General features: G+C 34.8%; 2 protein-coding genes across 5 annotated transcripts; one reads left to right on the top strand and one right to left on the bottom strand.

The window, feature by feature from the left end:
* Nucleotides 1-982: 982 nt before the first annotated feature.
* On the bottom strand, nt 983-10129 carry c21h7orf57 (chromosome 21 C7orf57 homolog). Of its 4 annotated transcripts, none has more exons than XM_067373294.1 (8): nt 10046-10129; nt 9489-9562; nt 8919-9095; nt 8598-8694; nt 6670-6793; nt 5742-5824; nt 5523-5626; nt 983-1831 (listed from the first exon to the last, which is right to left on the bottom strand). In XM_067373294.1, exons 2-8 carry the CDS (start codon nt 9523-9525, stop codon nt 1779-1781), a joined length of 675 nt encoding a protein of 224 aa, XP_067229395.1. In that variant the 5' UTR covers nt 9526-9562; nt 10046-10129; the 3' UTR covers nt 983-1778. The 4 variants fall into 4 exon arrangements, with proteins under 4 accessions (XP_067229395.1, XP_067229394.1, XP_067229396.1 ...); XM_067373293.1 differs by having other exon boundaries at nt 6670-6796; nt 10046-10128; XM_067373295.1 differs by having other exon boundaries at nt 6670-6796; nt 9033-9095; nt 10046-10128.
* Nucleotides 10130-11552: 1423 nt separating this feature from the next.
* Nucleotides 11553-16982, top strand: si:dkey-276j7.2 (cytohesin-interacting protein). Its single transcript, XM_067373732.1, has 8 exons — nt 11553-11715; nt 12343-12383; nt 12591-12645; nt 12809-12911; nt 12999-13089; nt 13985-14051; nt 14307-14373; nt 16516-16982. Exons 1-8 carry the CDS (start codon nt 11566-11568, stop codon nt 16578-16580), a joined length of 639 nt encoding a protein of 212 aa, XP_067229833.1. The 5' UTR covers nt 11553-11565; the 3' UTR covers nt 16581-16982.
* Nucleotides 16983-17277: the final 295 nt, after the last annotated feature.

The raw sequence follows: 17277 nt of genomic DNA, 5'->3' as shown, positions 1-17277 counted from the left end.
CTGGAATTTAAGGGTGCAAAAACATCAAAATATTGAGAAAATCGCCTTTAAAGTTGTTCAAATGAAGTCCTTAGCAATGCATATTACTTACAAAAATAATTTTTTATATATATTTACGGTAGGAAATGTACAAAATATCTTCATGGAACATGATCTTTACTTAATATCCTAATGATTTTTGTCATAAAAGAAAAATCTATCATTTTGACCCATACAATGTATTGTTGGCTATTGCTACAAATATACCTGTTACTTATGACTGGGTCACACACACATACATATATATATATATATATATATATATATATATATATATATAATTTTTTCTTCAGTGACAGTAAAGACATTTATAATGTTACAAAATATTGTTATTTTAAATAAACGCTGTTCTTTTGAACTGTCTATTTATTAAAGAATCCAGAAATAAATCTATCATGGTTTACAAAAAAAAGCACAACTTTTTTTTCAACATTGATAATAATCATAAATGTTTCTTGAGCACCGAATCAGCTTATTAGAATGAGTTCTGAAGGATCATGTGACACTGAAGACTGGAGTAATGATGCTGAAAATTCAGCTTTACCATCACAGGAAATCTTAAAATGTATTAAAATAGAAATTACATTTTAAATTGTATTAATATTTCACCATATTACTGTTTTTATTGCAGTTTAAATCAAATAACTGCAGCCTTGAATGCGCATACTTCTCAAAACATATAAAAAATAAAAAAATCTAACCAACCCGACTTTTGAACAGTAGCGCAGCCTGTCTTATTTATTAATTAGTATACACTAACTAATTTATACTAAATCATTAGTGTATGTCAAATTATATTAAATAGAAATGTTATTCATTAATATGGTTGTTTTTACCCATTTTATCCTCTTTTTAGTTTTAAAATGTTTGCAAGGATAACAGTGCATTCATCCTGTGAGGATGACCTTCAAAACAATGACCACAAACAGCAAGCATTTCATGCACATGCAAATTTATTCAGTTATCATTTATAGACATGAACTGACAGCAAGTGTAAACATCGTTTTAGAAGGAATAAACATAAATTATACAGCATTTAACACCAAAACTGAGATTATTATTTACCATCACATTAATTCTAACAACAACAGACATTCACAATCACGAACTCCCTAAACCCTCTTCCAGTTCTCAAATCCCTCCCAAGAGCATCTCCTTACTTCATGTAATCATTCATTGTAAGGTGGTCTTCTTGTGTGCTCACCATGCACTCAACTAGTTAACTACTGGACCATAAGGATACCGTGTTATAGTGTTCAAATCAGAGATTTGCTGAAGTGTATAATAAGAGTTTGCAGCTTACACTTGTCATATTCACTGACACTGTGAGTTGAGAAAGAGCTGTTTAACGTGGCATACAGTAAGTACATCCTATCTGCCTACATGTGTGTTATCTTTAGTGTTCCTAAGGTTTTGGCACATTATTGTGCCATGAGCACTAATGTGTAAGTGAAAACTGAATATCATGAAATCAGCTCTACCTTGGCATCAATGCTCAATGCATCTTAAGATGTATTTTGTGGTGCACATAAACTGTAGTTTTCATTTAACGACTTCCTTCCTTCTAGGGTTACAGTTATCCTGATCACAAGCACCATAAATATGTGAGCCTGACACAAACTAGTCAATTAAGAAAAAAAGTGTTTTTGCGTAAAGCAGAGTGAATGGTTGATGCAGAGGAGCTATTGGATACAAGAGAACAACAATTCATGAAGAAGGGTTTTGCGGGGCATCGTCTTTTATTCCAATTCATCCTCTGGTGCAATGGTGCTTGTCTGCTCAGAGGTAATGCCTAAAATATCAAATGACACAAATTAATTTTTCAATTATATACATAATTTGATATGCATTAAAGGGTTAGTTCACCCAAAAAATAGATTTCTGTCATTAATTACTCATCCTCGTGTCATTCCAAACCGTAAGACCTTCGTTCATCTTCGGAACACAAATTAAGATATTTTTGATGAAATTCGAGGTTTTTTTTTCTCCATAGAAAGCAATTACACATTCGTTAAAATTGTCCATGTGACTACAGTGGTTCAACCTTAATGTTATGAAGCGATGATCATTTTTTTTGCGAATAAGAAATTGTTGAATAAACTTGTTATTTTTGTTTTGTTTTTGCGCAAAAAAAGTATTCTCGTCGCTTCATAACATTAAGGCTGAACCATTATAGTCACATGGACTATTTTAACGACATCTTTACTACTTTTCTGAACCTTGAATGTGGTAATTATGTTGCTTTCTCTTGGGGATCAGAAACTTCACGGATTTCATCAAAAATATATTAGTTTGTGTTTCGAAGATAAATGAAGGTCTTATGAGTGTGGAACGACATGAGGGTGAGTAATTAATGATAAAAAAAAATATTTTTGGGTGAACTAACCCTTTAAAAAGGTGCAGTAAGTGATTTTTAAGAAATGCTGTTAAAAAACAAAATCAACACACAAACAAACAATTTTGTGAATATCTGCTTTGTGTGTGCTGAAATATATATACAAACATGTATAGTGTTTGTCCTGGCTGTAGAAGAAAAAAACAATGTGGATTGGACCAATTAGACCGAGCACCACAACACTCTTGCAGCCAATCGGCAATAGGGGGCATTTGCGCACATGATGGTGGAGGAGAGAGTAAACAAGAGGGACATTTATAGAAAGACTGAGAAAAAGAGATGGCTGATATTACGCAGCGTCTGTGACCCCCTGCTTGCACAGGGAGCGTGCCTTGCAACCATGGAGACATTTGTGAGAGACGATGCGTAATATCATTGCACTGCTGCACCCATGCTAAGGCAGCAAAGTTCCTTGATTATTACGCCGGAATGAGATTGTAGTTCCTAGCCATATCAGCCTAGAAAATCGCAACTTTTCATTTTCCGTCGGTCTCAGTACACGATGTAATTACAGTATAGTAGAGTTTTAAATAGGAAAATATCTAAACTCTTTGGTCATTTTTAAGCGCGATGCTAACTGTCTAATCAGATTCAATGAACTATGCTAAGCTATGCTAAAAGTGGTACCGCCAGAACCGGAGATCGGCTGAATGGATTCGAAAATGGTAAAACTCAACTGTTTAACTCTAGGGGAGATGGAAAATTAGCCTATTTTCAAAAATAAAGGAACACTCCACTTTAACATTCATGTTGGATTGATCTATTTTCACACCAAAAAAAAAAAAGCTGTTTTATAAGAGAAGCCACGGACAATTGCGCGACAGGTATGAATCAGTTTACAGCACTTCTCATACATTTCTATGGTATCTGCAATCAGTGATTGACTGTCGCACAACTCTGCACGAAATTCAATGATGTCACGGCTGTAATGCGATTGGTTATCAATGCACACGTGATCCAAGTTACGTTACGTTTTCTCCAATGGTAGAGCCACGTTCCCTCATATCTCACAATAAGACCATCTCTGGTTTGGCGTCATGCTGGCTGTGTTTTCAGGCGCACACACACGCCTGAATTCAATCCTGGAGAATTCAATCAATCAGATGACCACCTTGAAACTCCCAAATTTTTTCCCATTTTGTAGGTTTTAAAGCCCATTCACATCAAGAATGGTAACTATAAAGATAACTATGTTGTATCCACACCAACGAACGAAAACGATCCTTTTATTCTAAGCTCACGCGCTGCGGTTTGAAAGTGTGTACAACATGTTTTGCAGTTCTTGTTGCATTTACAGGCTTTAACCAGCAGATGTCCTCAGAATGCTGTTTCGAGTGAATGTCTAGTGTAATCGATCTGATCTAACAGTGAATTTAGCTGAAGAAGTCAACAGTGGAATAAAAACAACGCCTAGTCTTTTTCAATGCAACTTCAAAGGAAGCAAGACAATGTTGTCGAATCTAGCACTGGATATCTGAGGTAATTTTATGTTACACTGTTTGCTAGCCTGGCATAATGATGACCGAGGGTATGACCAATTGTTTTTCATATATCCATTTTCTTTAAATTATCCTTAAAAATGGGATTTGAATTGTCAAACAGAGGTGGATTTTTCTGGACCTCGATGATGAACTTCTCCGCAATGTCGCCTGCCATTTTAAGTGTGCGAGCGCTTAAATTAGAATGGATTCTGATTAACTGTTAGATCATTCAACAACTGGAAAAAAATCATTCTAAAAATCCCAACGATATTGTTTCTCTATATCGTTATTGTTATATCTGTGGTGTGGACAGTGATATTCTTGTATATTCAGAATGACTTTTAGAACTATATCGTTATTGTTCTTGATGTGAACGGGCTTTTATGCATCAGATGTTCAGCCAGCAGTCCATGAGCACGACGTCTGAGGCTGAGACTAGCCCTGGAGAGATGTTAGAGAGCAGGAAGGCCTGAAAACTGATGCTGAGGTTTCTATGTTTCTGCTCAATACATAACTTTGGTTGTGCTATGTTTCACAGAACCAAGACTTGCTGCTGTATTTATTGAATCACAGCTGATTCATCCATACGTGCGTAAGCTGTGTGATGTGCCAGCTGTTAGTAGAGTTGCCTGTGTTGCATAGCATATTCGTTATTTTGGGGCAGAGCAATGAAGCGAAGGGTTGTTTGTTACGGTGTTGATTTCAAATATTAAAGGGATAGTTCACCCAAAAATGAAAATTTGATGTTTATCTGCTTACCCCCAGTGCATCCAAGATGTAGATGACTTTTTTTCTTCAGTCGTTATTATGATTTTTAACTGCAACCGCTGCCGTCTGTCAGTCAAATAATAGCAGTAGATGGGAACTTCAACTATAACAGTAAATAAAACTTGCTTAGACAAATCAAAATTAAAACCTGCGGCTCGTGACGACACATTAATGTCCTAAGACACGAAACGATCGGTTTGTGCGAGAAACCGAACATTATTTATATAATTTTTACCTCTAATACACCACTATGTCCAACTTCGTTCAGCTTCCTGTTAGTGAGGTCAAAAAACGCGTTGTGATGACGGAAGTGATGTCTCGCCCATATACTTCAATGAGCGCGAGACATCACTTCCGTTGTCAGAGCGCGATCAGACCTCACTAGCCGGAAGCTGAACGAAGTTGGACATAGTGGTGTATTAGAGGTAAAAAATGATATAAATACTGTTCAGTTTCTCGCACAAACCGATCGTTTCGTCTCTTAGGACATCAATGTGCCGTCACGAGCCGCAGGGTTTAATTTGGATTTGTCTATGGAAGTTTTTTTGACTCTTATTGTTCAAGTTCCCAATCACTGCTATTATTTGACTGACAGACGGCAGCGGTTGCAGTTAAAAATCATAATTTGCGTTCGACTAAAGAAAAAAAGTCCTCTACATCTTGGATGCACTGGGGGTAAGCAGATAAACATCAAATTTTCATTTTTGGGTGAACTATCCCTTTAACAGTGTTTGTCAGAAACTGCTTACCGCACCTTAAAGCATTTCAAATTTGTATATGTGGTTAACAACGCAAAGCTCAAACTACTCATGATATAATAAAAAAAACGTAAGTCTCACTTGAAGCATCATCATCATTGGGAGATTTATTCTCATCCTGGGCATAGCCAAAGCTTAGAAGTTTGGACATGCTAACTGGAGCTGCCTTCTTCTTATCATGGGAACTGCAGTGTGGAAACAATTATCAAATACTTATATTAGACTGAAAACATTTCAAGAGTTTAGATTTTATTTTTAATGAGCATCTGGAAAATAATGTAGGAGCTTAAAAACACATACGTCTTTTTGAACTTGTTGGCCTCGTCAATATCTTTTTGGCTTAGGGAGAGTTTCTGCATCTCTGATGTAGCATGGCTGGCATTCTGTGTGATGACATTAGATTTTTAATATTAATTCACAATTTGATATAATGATATAAACACTGCAAATGAATTTCATAACAAGTGATTAATTTAAAATGTACAATTAATAATCACATCCAGCTATAAAAAAAGATAACTCAAATATACCAAATCATTAATAAAAAGAAAATCATGCATATTGTATATACATACATACATACACAAGCATGCAATAATAACAAATGACTAATAATGCAACAAGATGATTCAGTTTCCTGTGCATATGATGAACATGATAGGGCAGAACCGCAGATCTAATGTTACACAGCTGTAGCAACAGTCATTTGAGTCAGCGTTCTGAAAGAACCAGTTCTGTATAGTTAAATATGTCCGACTGGTTTTTACCATGGAGTTTCTTTGTTCAGTAAACTTAATCCTTTTAAGCACCTGTTTTTATAGTAGGCAACCGTTACTAAAAGCAAATGATTTAAAATAATGATTCTCAAATATTTACAGTATTTAGAGTTCCCAAGTGAGTAGCCACATATCAAGCAATGTTATCAAATGAGCATGCATAAAAAAAAAATCACCACGAAAACACAGATGGTAATTTGCAAAAGTCCTGTTTTCCTGTGAGAGAAAGGTCTGATCATGTCAACCAGCCAAGAAAATAAAAAGCATAATCGCAACAATGGAAAACAAAAATGATTGGATTTCAGTTTTTGTAGAAACTTATTTTGCATGGCAAAAAAATAAAATAAAAAGATGGCAAGATGGCAACTGAAATGTTTATAATATGGCAGCAGGAGGAAGTATGGGAGGTTTAAATACATGATGGCTGTCACGGTCTGTGCTAATCCATTCACCTTGTCTTTATCAGAATCCCTGTCCCAGGCTGAACAGTTATCAGTTCCAAATGGGGGCTCCAGTTGCTGTAAGGCCCCTTTAGACTCACTCTTGCTGATTCCATCAGGGGTAGTTGCTTTACTTCTGCTGCAAGCATAAGATCACAAGATTGAACCCCAGTTTACACCACCATAGCGGATGGATTGGGGTTTACCCTTTTATGTCTCTACAAACCCCTATGTTTCTTCTGAGAGATGAATGCAGGTCCTCCATGTCACCTTACTGACATGGACCAGAATATTCTTGAACTGCTTGAACATGCCATGCTAGATTTAGAAAGCCTTAAATACCAAAACTTTCTTCAGCCCACAGAGTTGTGATGGTCTTTTATAACCAGCGCTTGACATTAACACCCGCCAAATGTGGGTAGATTTCAGCTGTAGCGGGTGAGACAGCCACTCCCACTAGCCACTTTGGCAGGTTGAATATAATTTCAGCCTACAGCCAAAACGAAAGGTAGCCAAGCTCGTCGTATCACAAAATTACAAATCAATCACAATTCTTTATTGATTAACTTGCTGTTAGCGAAAGCTGGATAAGCAGAATCGCGCTGAATGACACACAACAGAAGCGCGATCAGTTCTCGTTGCGCCTGAATAGTCAAATACACACACATACACACAGATGTCAAAATGCCCATCGTGGCTATGGCTTAAGTCTACGTAAACAGGTGGGTAAAAACTAAATATGTGTCAGTACATTACATACATGCATTCAGCAGCCCTATTATATACCTGTCATTAACGTTAATCAATTGACAAATGATGTTAAATAAATGTATACACATTAAATAAATGTGTTATTATTTACTATTTGTAATTTGCTTCTTTGTTTTTTTATATAGCCTAACAAAAACAGCTTATAAAATTTCTCATATTATACTTATATTGCCCACCTGTACAACTTTGATAAACAATTGATTGGGTGGTCAATCTGCATTTGAAAGTTTGAAAGGGTGTTAAATCTTGTAAATCAATTAAAATGACTCAAAATCAAGTAATTTAAGCATGCCAAAGTCAACTTTAATCATATAAAACATTATTTTCCAACAGCAAAATTGTGGCCAGTGAAAATGCTGAACGGCTAGTAACTTTGGAAAACCACTAGCCACATTGGCTGGTGGTGATCAGAAAAGTCAATGTCAACCCCTGCTTATAATGCATGTGGGATCATTCTTCAAATCATAATTATGTATTGCAGAGGCCTTGGAACACCTTATAGACCTATTTTGTGTTCGCAAACAGCAATGAAGCCACGGAATAAAAGAATAAAAATAGCTAATTTCGAGTTTATATCTCACAATTCTGACTTTTTTTTCTAGCAAATCCAAGTTTATATCTCATTAGAAAGAACTCTTAGAAGGAAAAACAAAATTGTGAGATATACTCTTATATTGTGAGTTTATATTGCACAATTCTGACCCTTAGAATTGTGATATAAACCCACAATTGTGAGTTATAAAGTCAGAACTGGGATATATAAACACAAATGCAAGAAAAAAGTAAGAATTGTGAGATAAAAATGTTATAGGTTTAAATTGGGTTATAGGTTTAAACTGCATATGAATATTATTTAGACTTACTGTTTACATCAAAGTCATGCTTCATTAGTAGATTAATCATTGCAGGTTTTATCAGTCCAGTCTGTGACTTGCAACATAAACGTCTGCATTTAGCTTTAAAGGGGCGTTTTCAATGACGGTATTCTATAAAAATGAAGACTATATTTTTTGCATTCCGATTCTGACAAAACATTTTTCTCTTATTCTGTGGATTTTGCCCATTTTCCTCCATTTGTACTGCTATTTTTCTGCCACCACTATACATCTGCAAGTGACGTAACTATGACGTCTGCTCCAAACTGGTCTATTGGGCCGACAGATTCTCACCTCTCCTCCTCATCATCATCAGGTGAGCCAGAGAACCAATTAGAGGGTTTGTAGGTATTAGGTTTTGCTTCCACAGGATCATCATGCCGCAGCAAACCTACAGGAGAATTTAAAGATTAGCAGTGCCCTAATTATTGGTATCTTTCAAATCAAATCAACTGGTAACATCCTGCCTATTAAGTTTTCCGTAGGTCATTCTGCATATAACCACTACACTTCGTTCCTTTCATAAATAGCAAGACTAGTATATAGGATTCTATTGTCATGAACCACAGCAAGGTTGATGATAAAAGATATTCTATACAGGTGTGACACATTTACCCTTCTGTCCTCCTTGTTTTGCAAGTTTAACATAATCCGAGTCAGAGGCCTGAATTCCTACACGGCGTCCTTTAGTTCTTTCTTCAGGAGTGATGTCAGCAGTCTGAGACAAACCTGGAATCTGTGATGTAGGTCCAGCAGCTCCATTTGAAGCTGATTGTTGAGTTGATCTAACACCTACAATGAAATTATAATATTTGCACAATTATTCAAGTGGTGCTCAATGCAGAGCTAAATGACATCCTGCCCCACCCCTCTGTCTGGATGTCCTGGATTGAGTTTGACCTAGTCCACCTCTGTTGATTTATCGGGTGGAGGGACAGAGTTATTGGCAGGGTTAGGGTGTGGTTAGAGCTTCTAGCTCCATTTATTATGCCCAAATTACATCCAGATAGGGGGAGCTGGACTTCACGCTCTGCAGTGAGCAGCCTTTCCAACTACAGGCCTTAATCTTCAACAATATTTATATGTATTATGAGACAGTAACAAAAGCCTACACGCTACAGTGGTCTGTAAAAAGTAGATAAATAAATAACAGCAGTATAATGTGTTGCTCAGAAGGCCCATTACCCGGTTTTGTCCGACGATAGTTGGGCTCGGCAGCCATGACTGGTGTCTTAGTGTTCAGTGGTGGGTAGATAGCACTGCAATTGCAGAAAGAGGACATTTAAGTATTGAGAATTATTCTAAATAGAAGGTCACCTGAACTTTTACACTTTAACGCATTCTTAAAACATCCAAATAAACCGCTAATTACTATCGGCGTCATCTCGACATATTGAGCGCGAATCATTTCTTCATTGTGTAGACATCTACAGCGAACAAACGCGGCTATTATATTACGATTTTAAACACTGTGGTTTTTTCAGGCAATTATCTTAGGATTATTCTTATTTATCTGTTAGCTTGCGAGTTAACCTGGTCGCCTAGTAACAAAAGCAGCATCAGGACCACCATAAGCATCATATATAACGTACATGACAAGCCAATTATCAACGCAGTTTTTAAAAACAGAAATTACAGACATCACGGATAAAAGATAAAATGTAGAGCAATATTTAAATGTTAAATTACATCGTTATTATTTAGATGAGGCTACTAAAAGATGAGGAAAAGACAAAGCTTACGTCGTGTTAACTAGCAGCACGCAGGAGGGGGACGCCTAGATTCTCTTCTTCTTCTTCATCAGACTGAACTGCGCATTGAACCGGGACGGAGGCGCCTTTCCTGCCACCTACTGGATCGGGAAGGACTACACACGGTCTGAAACACAAGAGTTTGAATGACATCCCATGTAGTAATGGGATGTCAGCTGATTTAATGAGTTTTTCATAAAATGTATTATTTAAAAAAAAAAAAAAAATCATTCATTTATTTCTTTATTTGTTAAAGGCAGTTTAAAGCCGTGGTCATGAATTAATAATTTAAAGGGTTAGTTCACCGAAAAATGAAAATAATGTCGTTTATTACTCACCCTCATGTCGTTCTACACCAGTAAGACATTCATTCATCTTCGGAACACAAATAAAGATATTTTTTGATTAAATCCGATGGCTTAGTTAGCATCCTGCATTCACAGAAATTACATTTCCTCTCTCAAGATCCATAAAGGTACTAAAAACATATTTAAATCAGTTCATGCGAGTTCAGTAGTTCTACCTTAATATTATAAAGCAACGAGAATATTTTTGTGCGCCAAAAAAAAAAAAAAAACCGACTTCTCAACAATTATAGTGATTTCAAAACACTGCTTCGGAGCTTTATGAATCGAATCAGTGACTCGGATCTCCTATCAAACGGCTAAACTGTTGAAATCACGTGACTTTGGCGCTCAGAGTCACTGATTCGATTCGTAAAGCTTCGAAGCAGTGTTTTGAAATCGGCCCATCACTATTGTTGAAAAGTCGTTTTTTTGTTGTTTTGTTTTGTTTTTTTGGCGCACAAAAATATTCTCATCGCTTTATAATATTAAGGTAGAACTACTGAACTCACATGAACTGATTTAAATATGCTTTTAGTACATTAATGGATCTTGAGAGAGGAAATGTAATTGCTGTGAATGCAGGCCTCACTGAGCCATCGGATTTAATTAAAATACCTTAATTTGTGAATTCCTCCGAAGATGAATGAAGGTCTTACGGGAGTAGAACGACATGAGGGTGAGTAATAAATGACATTATTTACATTTTGGGGTGAACTAACCCTTTAAGCTGAATTTAGCTATATTAAGTTATTTATTTGTGAATTGCAATGTGTTTTTCATGTTTATTAATTATCTATTTCTGTTTTAATGTATGGAAGACATTTTCTGTCAATTTTAAATGATAATGGCACGCAAAACATATGCCAAAATTAAAAATAAAATGAAATTATTTAGTTTACAGGTTCAATTTTATCATTTAATTAATTTATTTAAAAATGTACCTTTCATGTTAATGTATGTAAACATTTAGTTTGTTTTTAAACAAACCGCAGAGGTGATTTTAAACACGATTCTCCATAATTGCGCGCTGGCAGACTTACAGTAAATTCAAAAGTTTGTAGTGAAGCCCCCGGGGACTTTACTGTTGTCACGTGACATCCGTTCAGAGTAAAAGCCGGAGGAGCGACGCTCTCAACAGCAGAGATGTCAACACACACTCTGAAGATGACAGCTTCTGTTCAATACATCAGAAAGCTGTTAGGAAAAAGCAGCTGCGCGACAAACAACCTGCTGAACACTGGACACAAAACACAGAAGAACACTAGTGATTATAAAACAACCAAGAACAAAGATGGGAAAAGCCATAAAAGAAACGTAAGTGACTATTAATTTTTTATTTGATTTATTTCTCATTTTATTTTTGACATTTTGTATTATGATTTATAATATTTAGTCTATATGAATAATATATTAATCTATTATCTAACCACATGAAAAAATACTATAGTAATTTATAGTAAATACTAGTGTTTTTGAACCATACTATAGTAAAGTACTTAAATTAATTTGTCGTGGTAATTCTATAGTTGCTGTGATAATATAACAACTATTGTAATATAAACAAATTACTTTAACCAATACCGTACTAAGTTTTCTACAACTATAGGGTGTATTATATAATTACTGTAATAAAAACTAAAGTAGTGCATTTGTAGTATATACTACAAATACACTACTTTAGTTTTTATTACAGTAAACTGTAGTGTATTTGTAGTATAATTAGTATTATTAATTCATTACAGTTTATCAGTTCACTATAATTAATACTTCAGTATGCTGTAGCATTAACAAAGTGTTGTAAATACTGTACAGTATACTACAATTTACTATAGTATGGTTAAAAAATACTATAGTATTTACTATAAATTACTATAGTATTTTTTCATGTGGGAGAATTACTTATTTTAATAATTATCAATTGTGGTGTGTTATTTTTTTTAGGTTGTGCCGTCCCAAGACAAGACAACGGAGCAGTGCATACGGTAAAAATAAATAAATAAATAATCCTGATTTACATCTTAAAGGGACAGTTCACCCAAAAATGAAAATTCTGTCAACATTTACTCATAATTTTTTGGGCGAACTGTCGCTTTAAGTAGACCTACACAAAGTCAACCCACATGCACAACTCAGATTTGGACTGTTTATCTCTGTCTCTTTCTTACTCATGTCTCTCTCTTGGTTAACAGGAAAACTGTTGTTTTAAGAAGAAAAGAAAATGAAACTTTTGGGTTTGACATCCAGGTAACCTCATTACCCGCCCGCCGTCTATCCCTCTCTCTCTCCTCATCCTTTTTTCTCCATTCATTCAAGCATTACATGCCTGTGGCCCGATGGCTTATTATCTGTCAGGGTATAATTGGATTTTGGATGATGAATTGATTGGATCTTTACTCCTTGTCCATAGACAGGCAGTGTTGAGAGAAGCATCAGCGCTGAGCAGGATTTGGGCTTGTGTGTGTGTTGGGTGAAGGAGAACAGTCTCGCAGAGAGTAGTGGGTTAATGACAGGTGAGTTATCAAGACACCTACTCACTTTCGGTAAAGAACCAGTGTCATACTTACTCATTGCTAAAATCTCTTTGTCTCTCACCTCAGGTGATGTTATTATCACAGTCAACAGTGTGCACATTGCTGGATTCACTCATCAGCAGATCAAAGATCTGGTTCAGAAGTCCTCCCTCTTAATGTAAGACTATACACTATTGGTACATTTTTTTTATACAGTATGTTCAACCTTAAATAAAAGTTAAATACATTGTATTTTTAATTGAAAAGAACCTGTTAACTTAATTATACCATATGCAGTGTAAAAAATATATGTTTTAAGTAAAATAAAAGTATGAAACACCATCATTTATGGTTAAAATCTGTTATTTGAAAAATCGAAAAATCTATTTAAAATTGATTTAGATTCAACAGATCAAATAACTATTTAAATTATCCTTTGATGTAAAGTGAATTGTATGTTTTAATTGAGCTATTATAGTTTTTATTTTATTTAAATAGTTTTAGCCAACAGGATTGTATTACAATGTTTTTACAATCTTACAATATTTGTATTTATTCTGTCACAAAAGCTGCCACCAGTGGGTGTATAATGGCACAATCCAGAAGCAGTAGTAATTAAATGAATAGTTGTACTTTTATTGTTATTACTTAAAGTTGGAATGAAACAGAAATTGCTTAGAGAAGTAGTCTTTTCTTCCCTATTGTGATGTATATCCGAGTGAAATGGCTTCGCAAACAAGAAAAAATGGTGATTTTGTCCAGTGGGAATTGATTGTGGTTTGCTATTGGTGGATCTCATGTGAGTGACAGGTTGTCCCACCCTAATGCCAGTAAACACTTCATCAGAGAAGAGATGTCAGTGCAAGAGGGAGCGGAAGTTATTTTGATTCAAGATTATGAGGACACATTAAACAAAATGATGTTCAAGATATATCATTTATAATAAATATTGCAATATTCCATGAAAAAAAAAGACTCTAACATCCCATTTAAAACCTAGAAACCCTAGTTTTTGTTGTAAATGCCTTTTGATCTGAATGTAATCTCTTTGTCTTCTCTTTTGTGGACTGTAGGATAGACATTATCAGAGGTGCTACAGAAAAGCAGAGACAATTGCTTAACAAGCTTCATCTCCTGCAGGTGATTATCTTCAAAAAATATTGAAGATTTTTTAATAACATGAGTCAATTTGTGTCCTTATTATGTATTTTTATAACACTTCATAATCATTCTTGTCCTAATGCTGTTTTGTGTAATTTGCGTATCAATACTTATTTACCGTAATTATGTTGTATTGGGGAACTGTTTTGAATCGTGAATAAAGTAGGTTTCCTCTTGCTTAACAGTTTTTTTTCTTTCTCTGTGTTTCCCCCTCACATTTACACCACACAACAGAGACAGTTTACAGAGAAATGCGAAGAGCTTCAGACACTCATCTCAGAGGAAGTGCGTCTAATAGGAGGTGTGTAAATATGTGTTTGTGTGTGAGACCGAGGCAGAGAGATGTGGGCTTACACTACCCACAAAAGAAATGCATCATTTCCCCATAAAGCCACGGTCTGACCTCAAGACACCAACAAAAGATATCTGTGTGTGTGTGTGTGTGTGGGCGCTATGTGGGGAGTGTGTGTGTGTGTGTGCTTAAAGAAATTCTACTTTTACCGGAAGATACTTTGCTGACAATTCTTATCACTGTTCTGAAGTGAAACTTTGAGTCTACACTGTGAAAAAAAAAATGTTGTCAGTTCATCATGTGGTATCAACTACATACAGTATATGAAAGCAGTTTCTGCCACATAAAAAAAATAAACAAAGGCAATTGCGAGTTTATATTTCACAATTCTGACTTTTTTCTCAGAATTGCAATTTTATGTTTCTCAATTCTGGAAAAAAAAATTCAGAATTACATGTTTTTATCTCAAAATTCTGACTTTTTCCTCAGAATTGTGAGATATATACTCACAGTTGTGCGTTATACAGTTCGAATTTTGAGATATTCTCTTGCAACTCAAATTTCCAGAAAAATTCCAGAATTCTAAGTTAAAAAGTCATAATTACCTTTATTATTTTTTTACTCCATGACAGAAACAAACCTTATGTCAATGGGTTAGCTGTAGCATAATCCAAAAGACAATGCATGACACAGAATGAACAGAGAGAGATCTCACAAACACAAGCCACGTAACATTAACACGATACCACAAACAGAGGAGAAGGAGGGCTTAAATACACAGAGGGAAGATAATCAACGGAACAGGGAACAGGTGTGGAACTAAATAGAAACCATGACAATAGATGAGTTACTAGAACTAAGGCAAAAGGTGACAAAGAAAACTAAGGGGCCGTTTAAAACCAAAAAACTTTTTATGCGTTTATGCTGTTCATGTACACGGATTTTGGGGACCTGAAAATGTGAACTTTTCAAAGTACAGATTTTGAAAATGATACCGTTATCATCTCAGTTTAAACTACAAAATTGCAAATTCGTGAAAACGGTGATGTCATGTGCATGTGTATCACATGTTGAATCTATTGGTGCGTAGTGTTTATTTACAAAGAGGCATTGCCATCTACTGGCCTGGCAGCAGAATAGAGCGTTTGTAGTCGTTTTGCGGATCCGTGTGAACGGGGATCATTTTGACAACGTTGCCGTCTGTAAAAACCTTTCTGGTTTTAGCACATTGTTGGCGTGCACTCAAAAATGAATTGTTGGATTTACTTTAAAAAAACAGTGTCAAGTGGTTCCACACAACTTTATTGAGTAATTTATACAAATAACAATTTAGTTGTATGAACAAAATCAATTCAAGTAAAGCTGACAAAATTTCTTTCAGTAAATACAAATCATTTGAATTTATCTGGTACATAATATTTATATGCACATTTTACTTAATATGTTTATTCACTTATAGTTTAAAAAAAATGGTAATAAAATTTGACAAGATCTCAGAGTTAAACTGTGTCAGAAATCTTTATTATGTCCGATAACACTTAAGTAAAACATGGCCAGGTCAAAGTGTCTGAATACTTTTTGGTTCCAAACTTTTATAAATTTTACCTGTGGTCCACTGTATGAAGAATTTTTGGGTATAAAATGTCACAGTTCACTTTATTTTGCTATCCTCACTTACAGAAATGAACTATAGTGTCCTGCACACACTAGTAAAAATATATAAAAAATGTCTGAATAATTTTTGGTTATTTTTTGGAAAATGTTAACTATTTTTTTGCTTTACAAAATGCACTTAAAAAATAACTCACTGACTGAACAAACACTTAAGTAAAGCTGACAATACTAATTTTTAGTAGAAACAACTTAAGTTCATGTAGTTACATGAGTTTTTAAGTAATGTGAACAAGGATGGTTTGAGTTAAACTAACAACAGTGAAAGTTCTTTTTTTTTTTTTTAAACATACCCCAAGACTAAACAAGACCAAAATAATATTACATATATAATGCTAATTTGTAATAATACATTAGAAAATTATACTAAATGAAATATTTTCAGTTAAACCATTGTTATTCATTTCAGAGATCTTCTCTTATGCTCACAAAAACACTTTAGTGCCAGTAGATTAAATTAAACTTTTCCTTTGTTTTCAGGTGCCTTGGAAGACATCCAGAAGCCATGTGCCCTTCTTCCAGAATCCTCTGCTACTGCTTGCTGACAGTATGGATAGATAGTTTTGTTTCACTTACAATATAATCAAATGCACCTAATCACTTGAAAAATACAAGCTGGTGCATTAGAGCAGGGCTGTAGTAAAGTAGACTAGGCACCCTCCTGAATCATTTTAAAGTTACAAGATGTATGGCCATATGGTCAAAGACACCTTGTTAAGACAGGATTGAAAGCATGAAATGCTAAATATTGATGTATGAAATCGAATTATTTAATAATTTATTTTAATTATTTTGTATTCTTGTATTATCTATACTGTATTTATGTATTTTGCACAATTAAGCGTTGTCAATTTATTTAATTCACTGTATTTTTATCAAATATATATATTGTCTAAATGATTTGTGTATTTGTTGTATACAAAGTGATTTGATATATTTATTTTTTTTTATATTTATTTTTTTTTATATTTATTATAGAATGCCTCTTTAATAAACTGGTGTTTTGTAGCATAAGCTGGTTTTGCTTTGACTGTATAAATTCCAACACTTAATCTTGATGAATGTGGTTTGCTTAAGTTGATTTGTCTGCTGTTTGCTTCTGCTGATCATAGGTTTCCCAGATATCATCTCTGTCAGTGGTAAATTACCAGATGCAGTTCTCATTCACCACATAGATCTTAAGCTTGGCAGGAAATGACACGTCATTGATGATACATCCTGTCCCAAAGACAAAACCTAAGC

The sequence above is a fragment of the Chanodichthys erythropterus genome, chromosome 21, assembly GCF_024489055.1.
Source record: "Chanodichthys erythropterus isolate Z2021 chromosome 21, ASM2448905v1, whole genome shotgun sequence".
Classification (NCBI taxonomy): Eukaryota; Metazoa; Chordata; class Actinopteri; order Cypriniformes; family Xenocyprididae; genus Chanodichthys; species Chanodichthys erythropterus.
The sequence above is the reverse complement of the archived record's forward strand: the minus strand, read 5'-3'. Positions and strand labels throughout refer to the sequence as shown.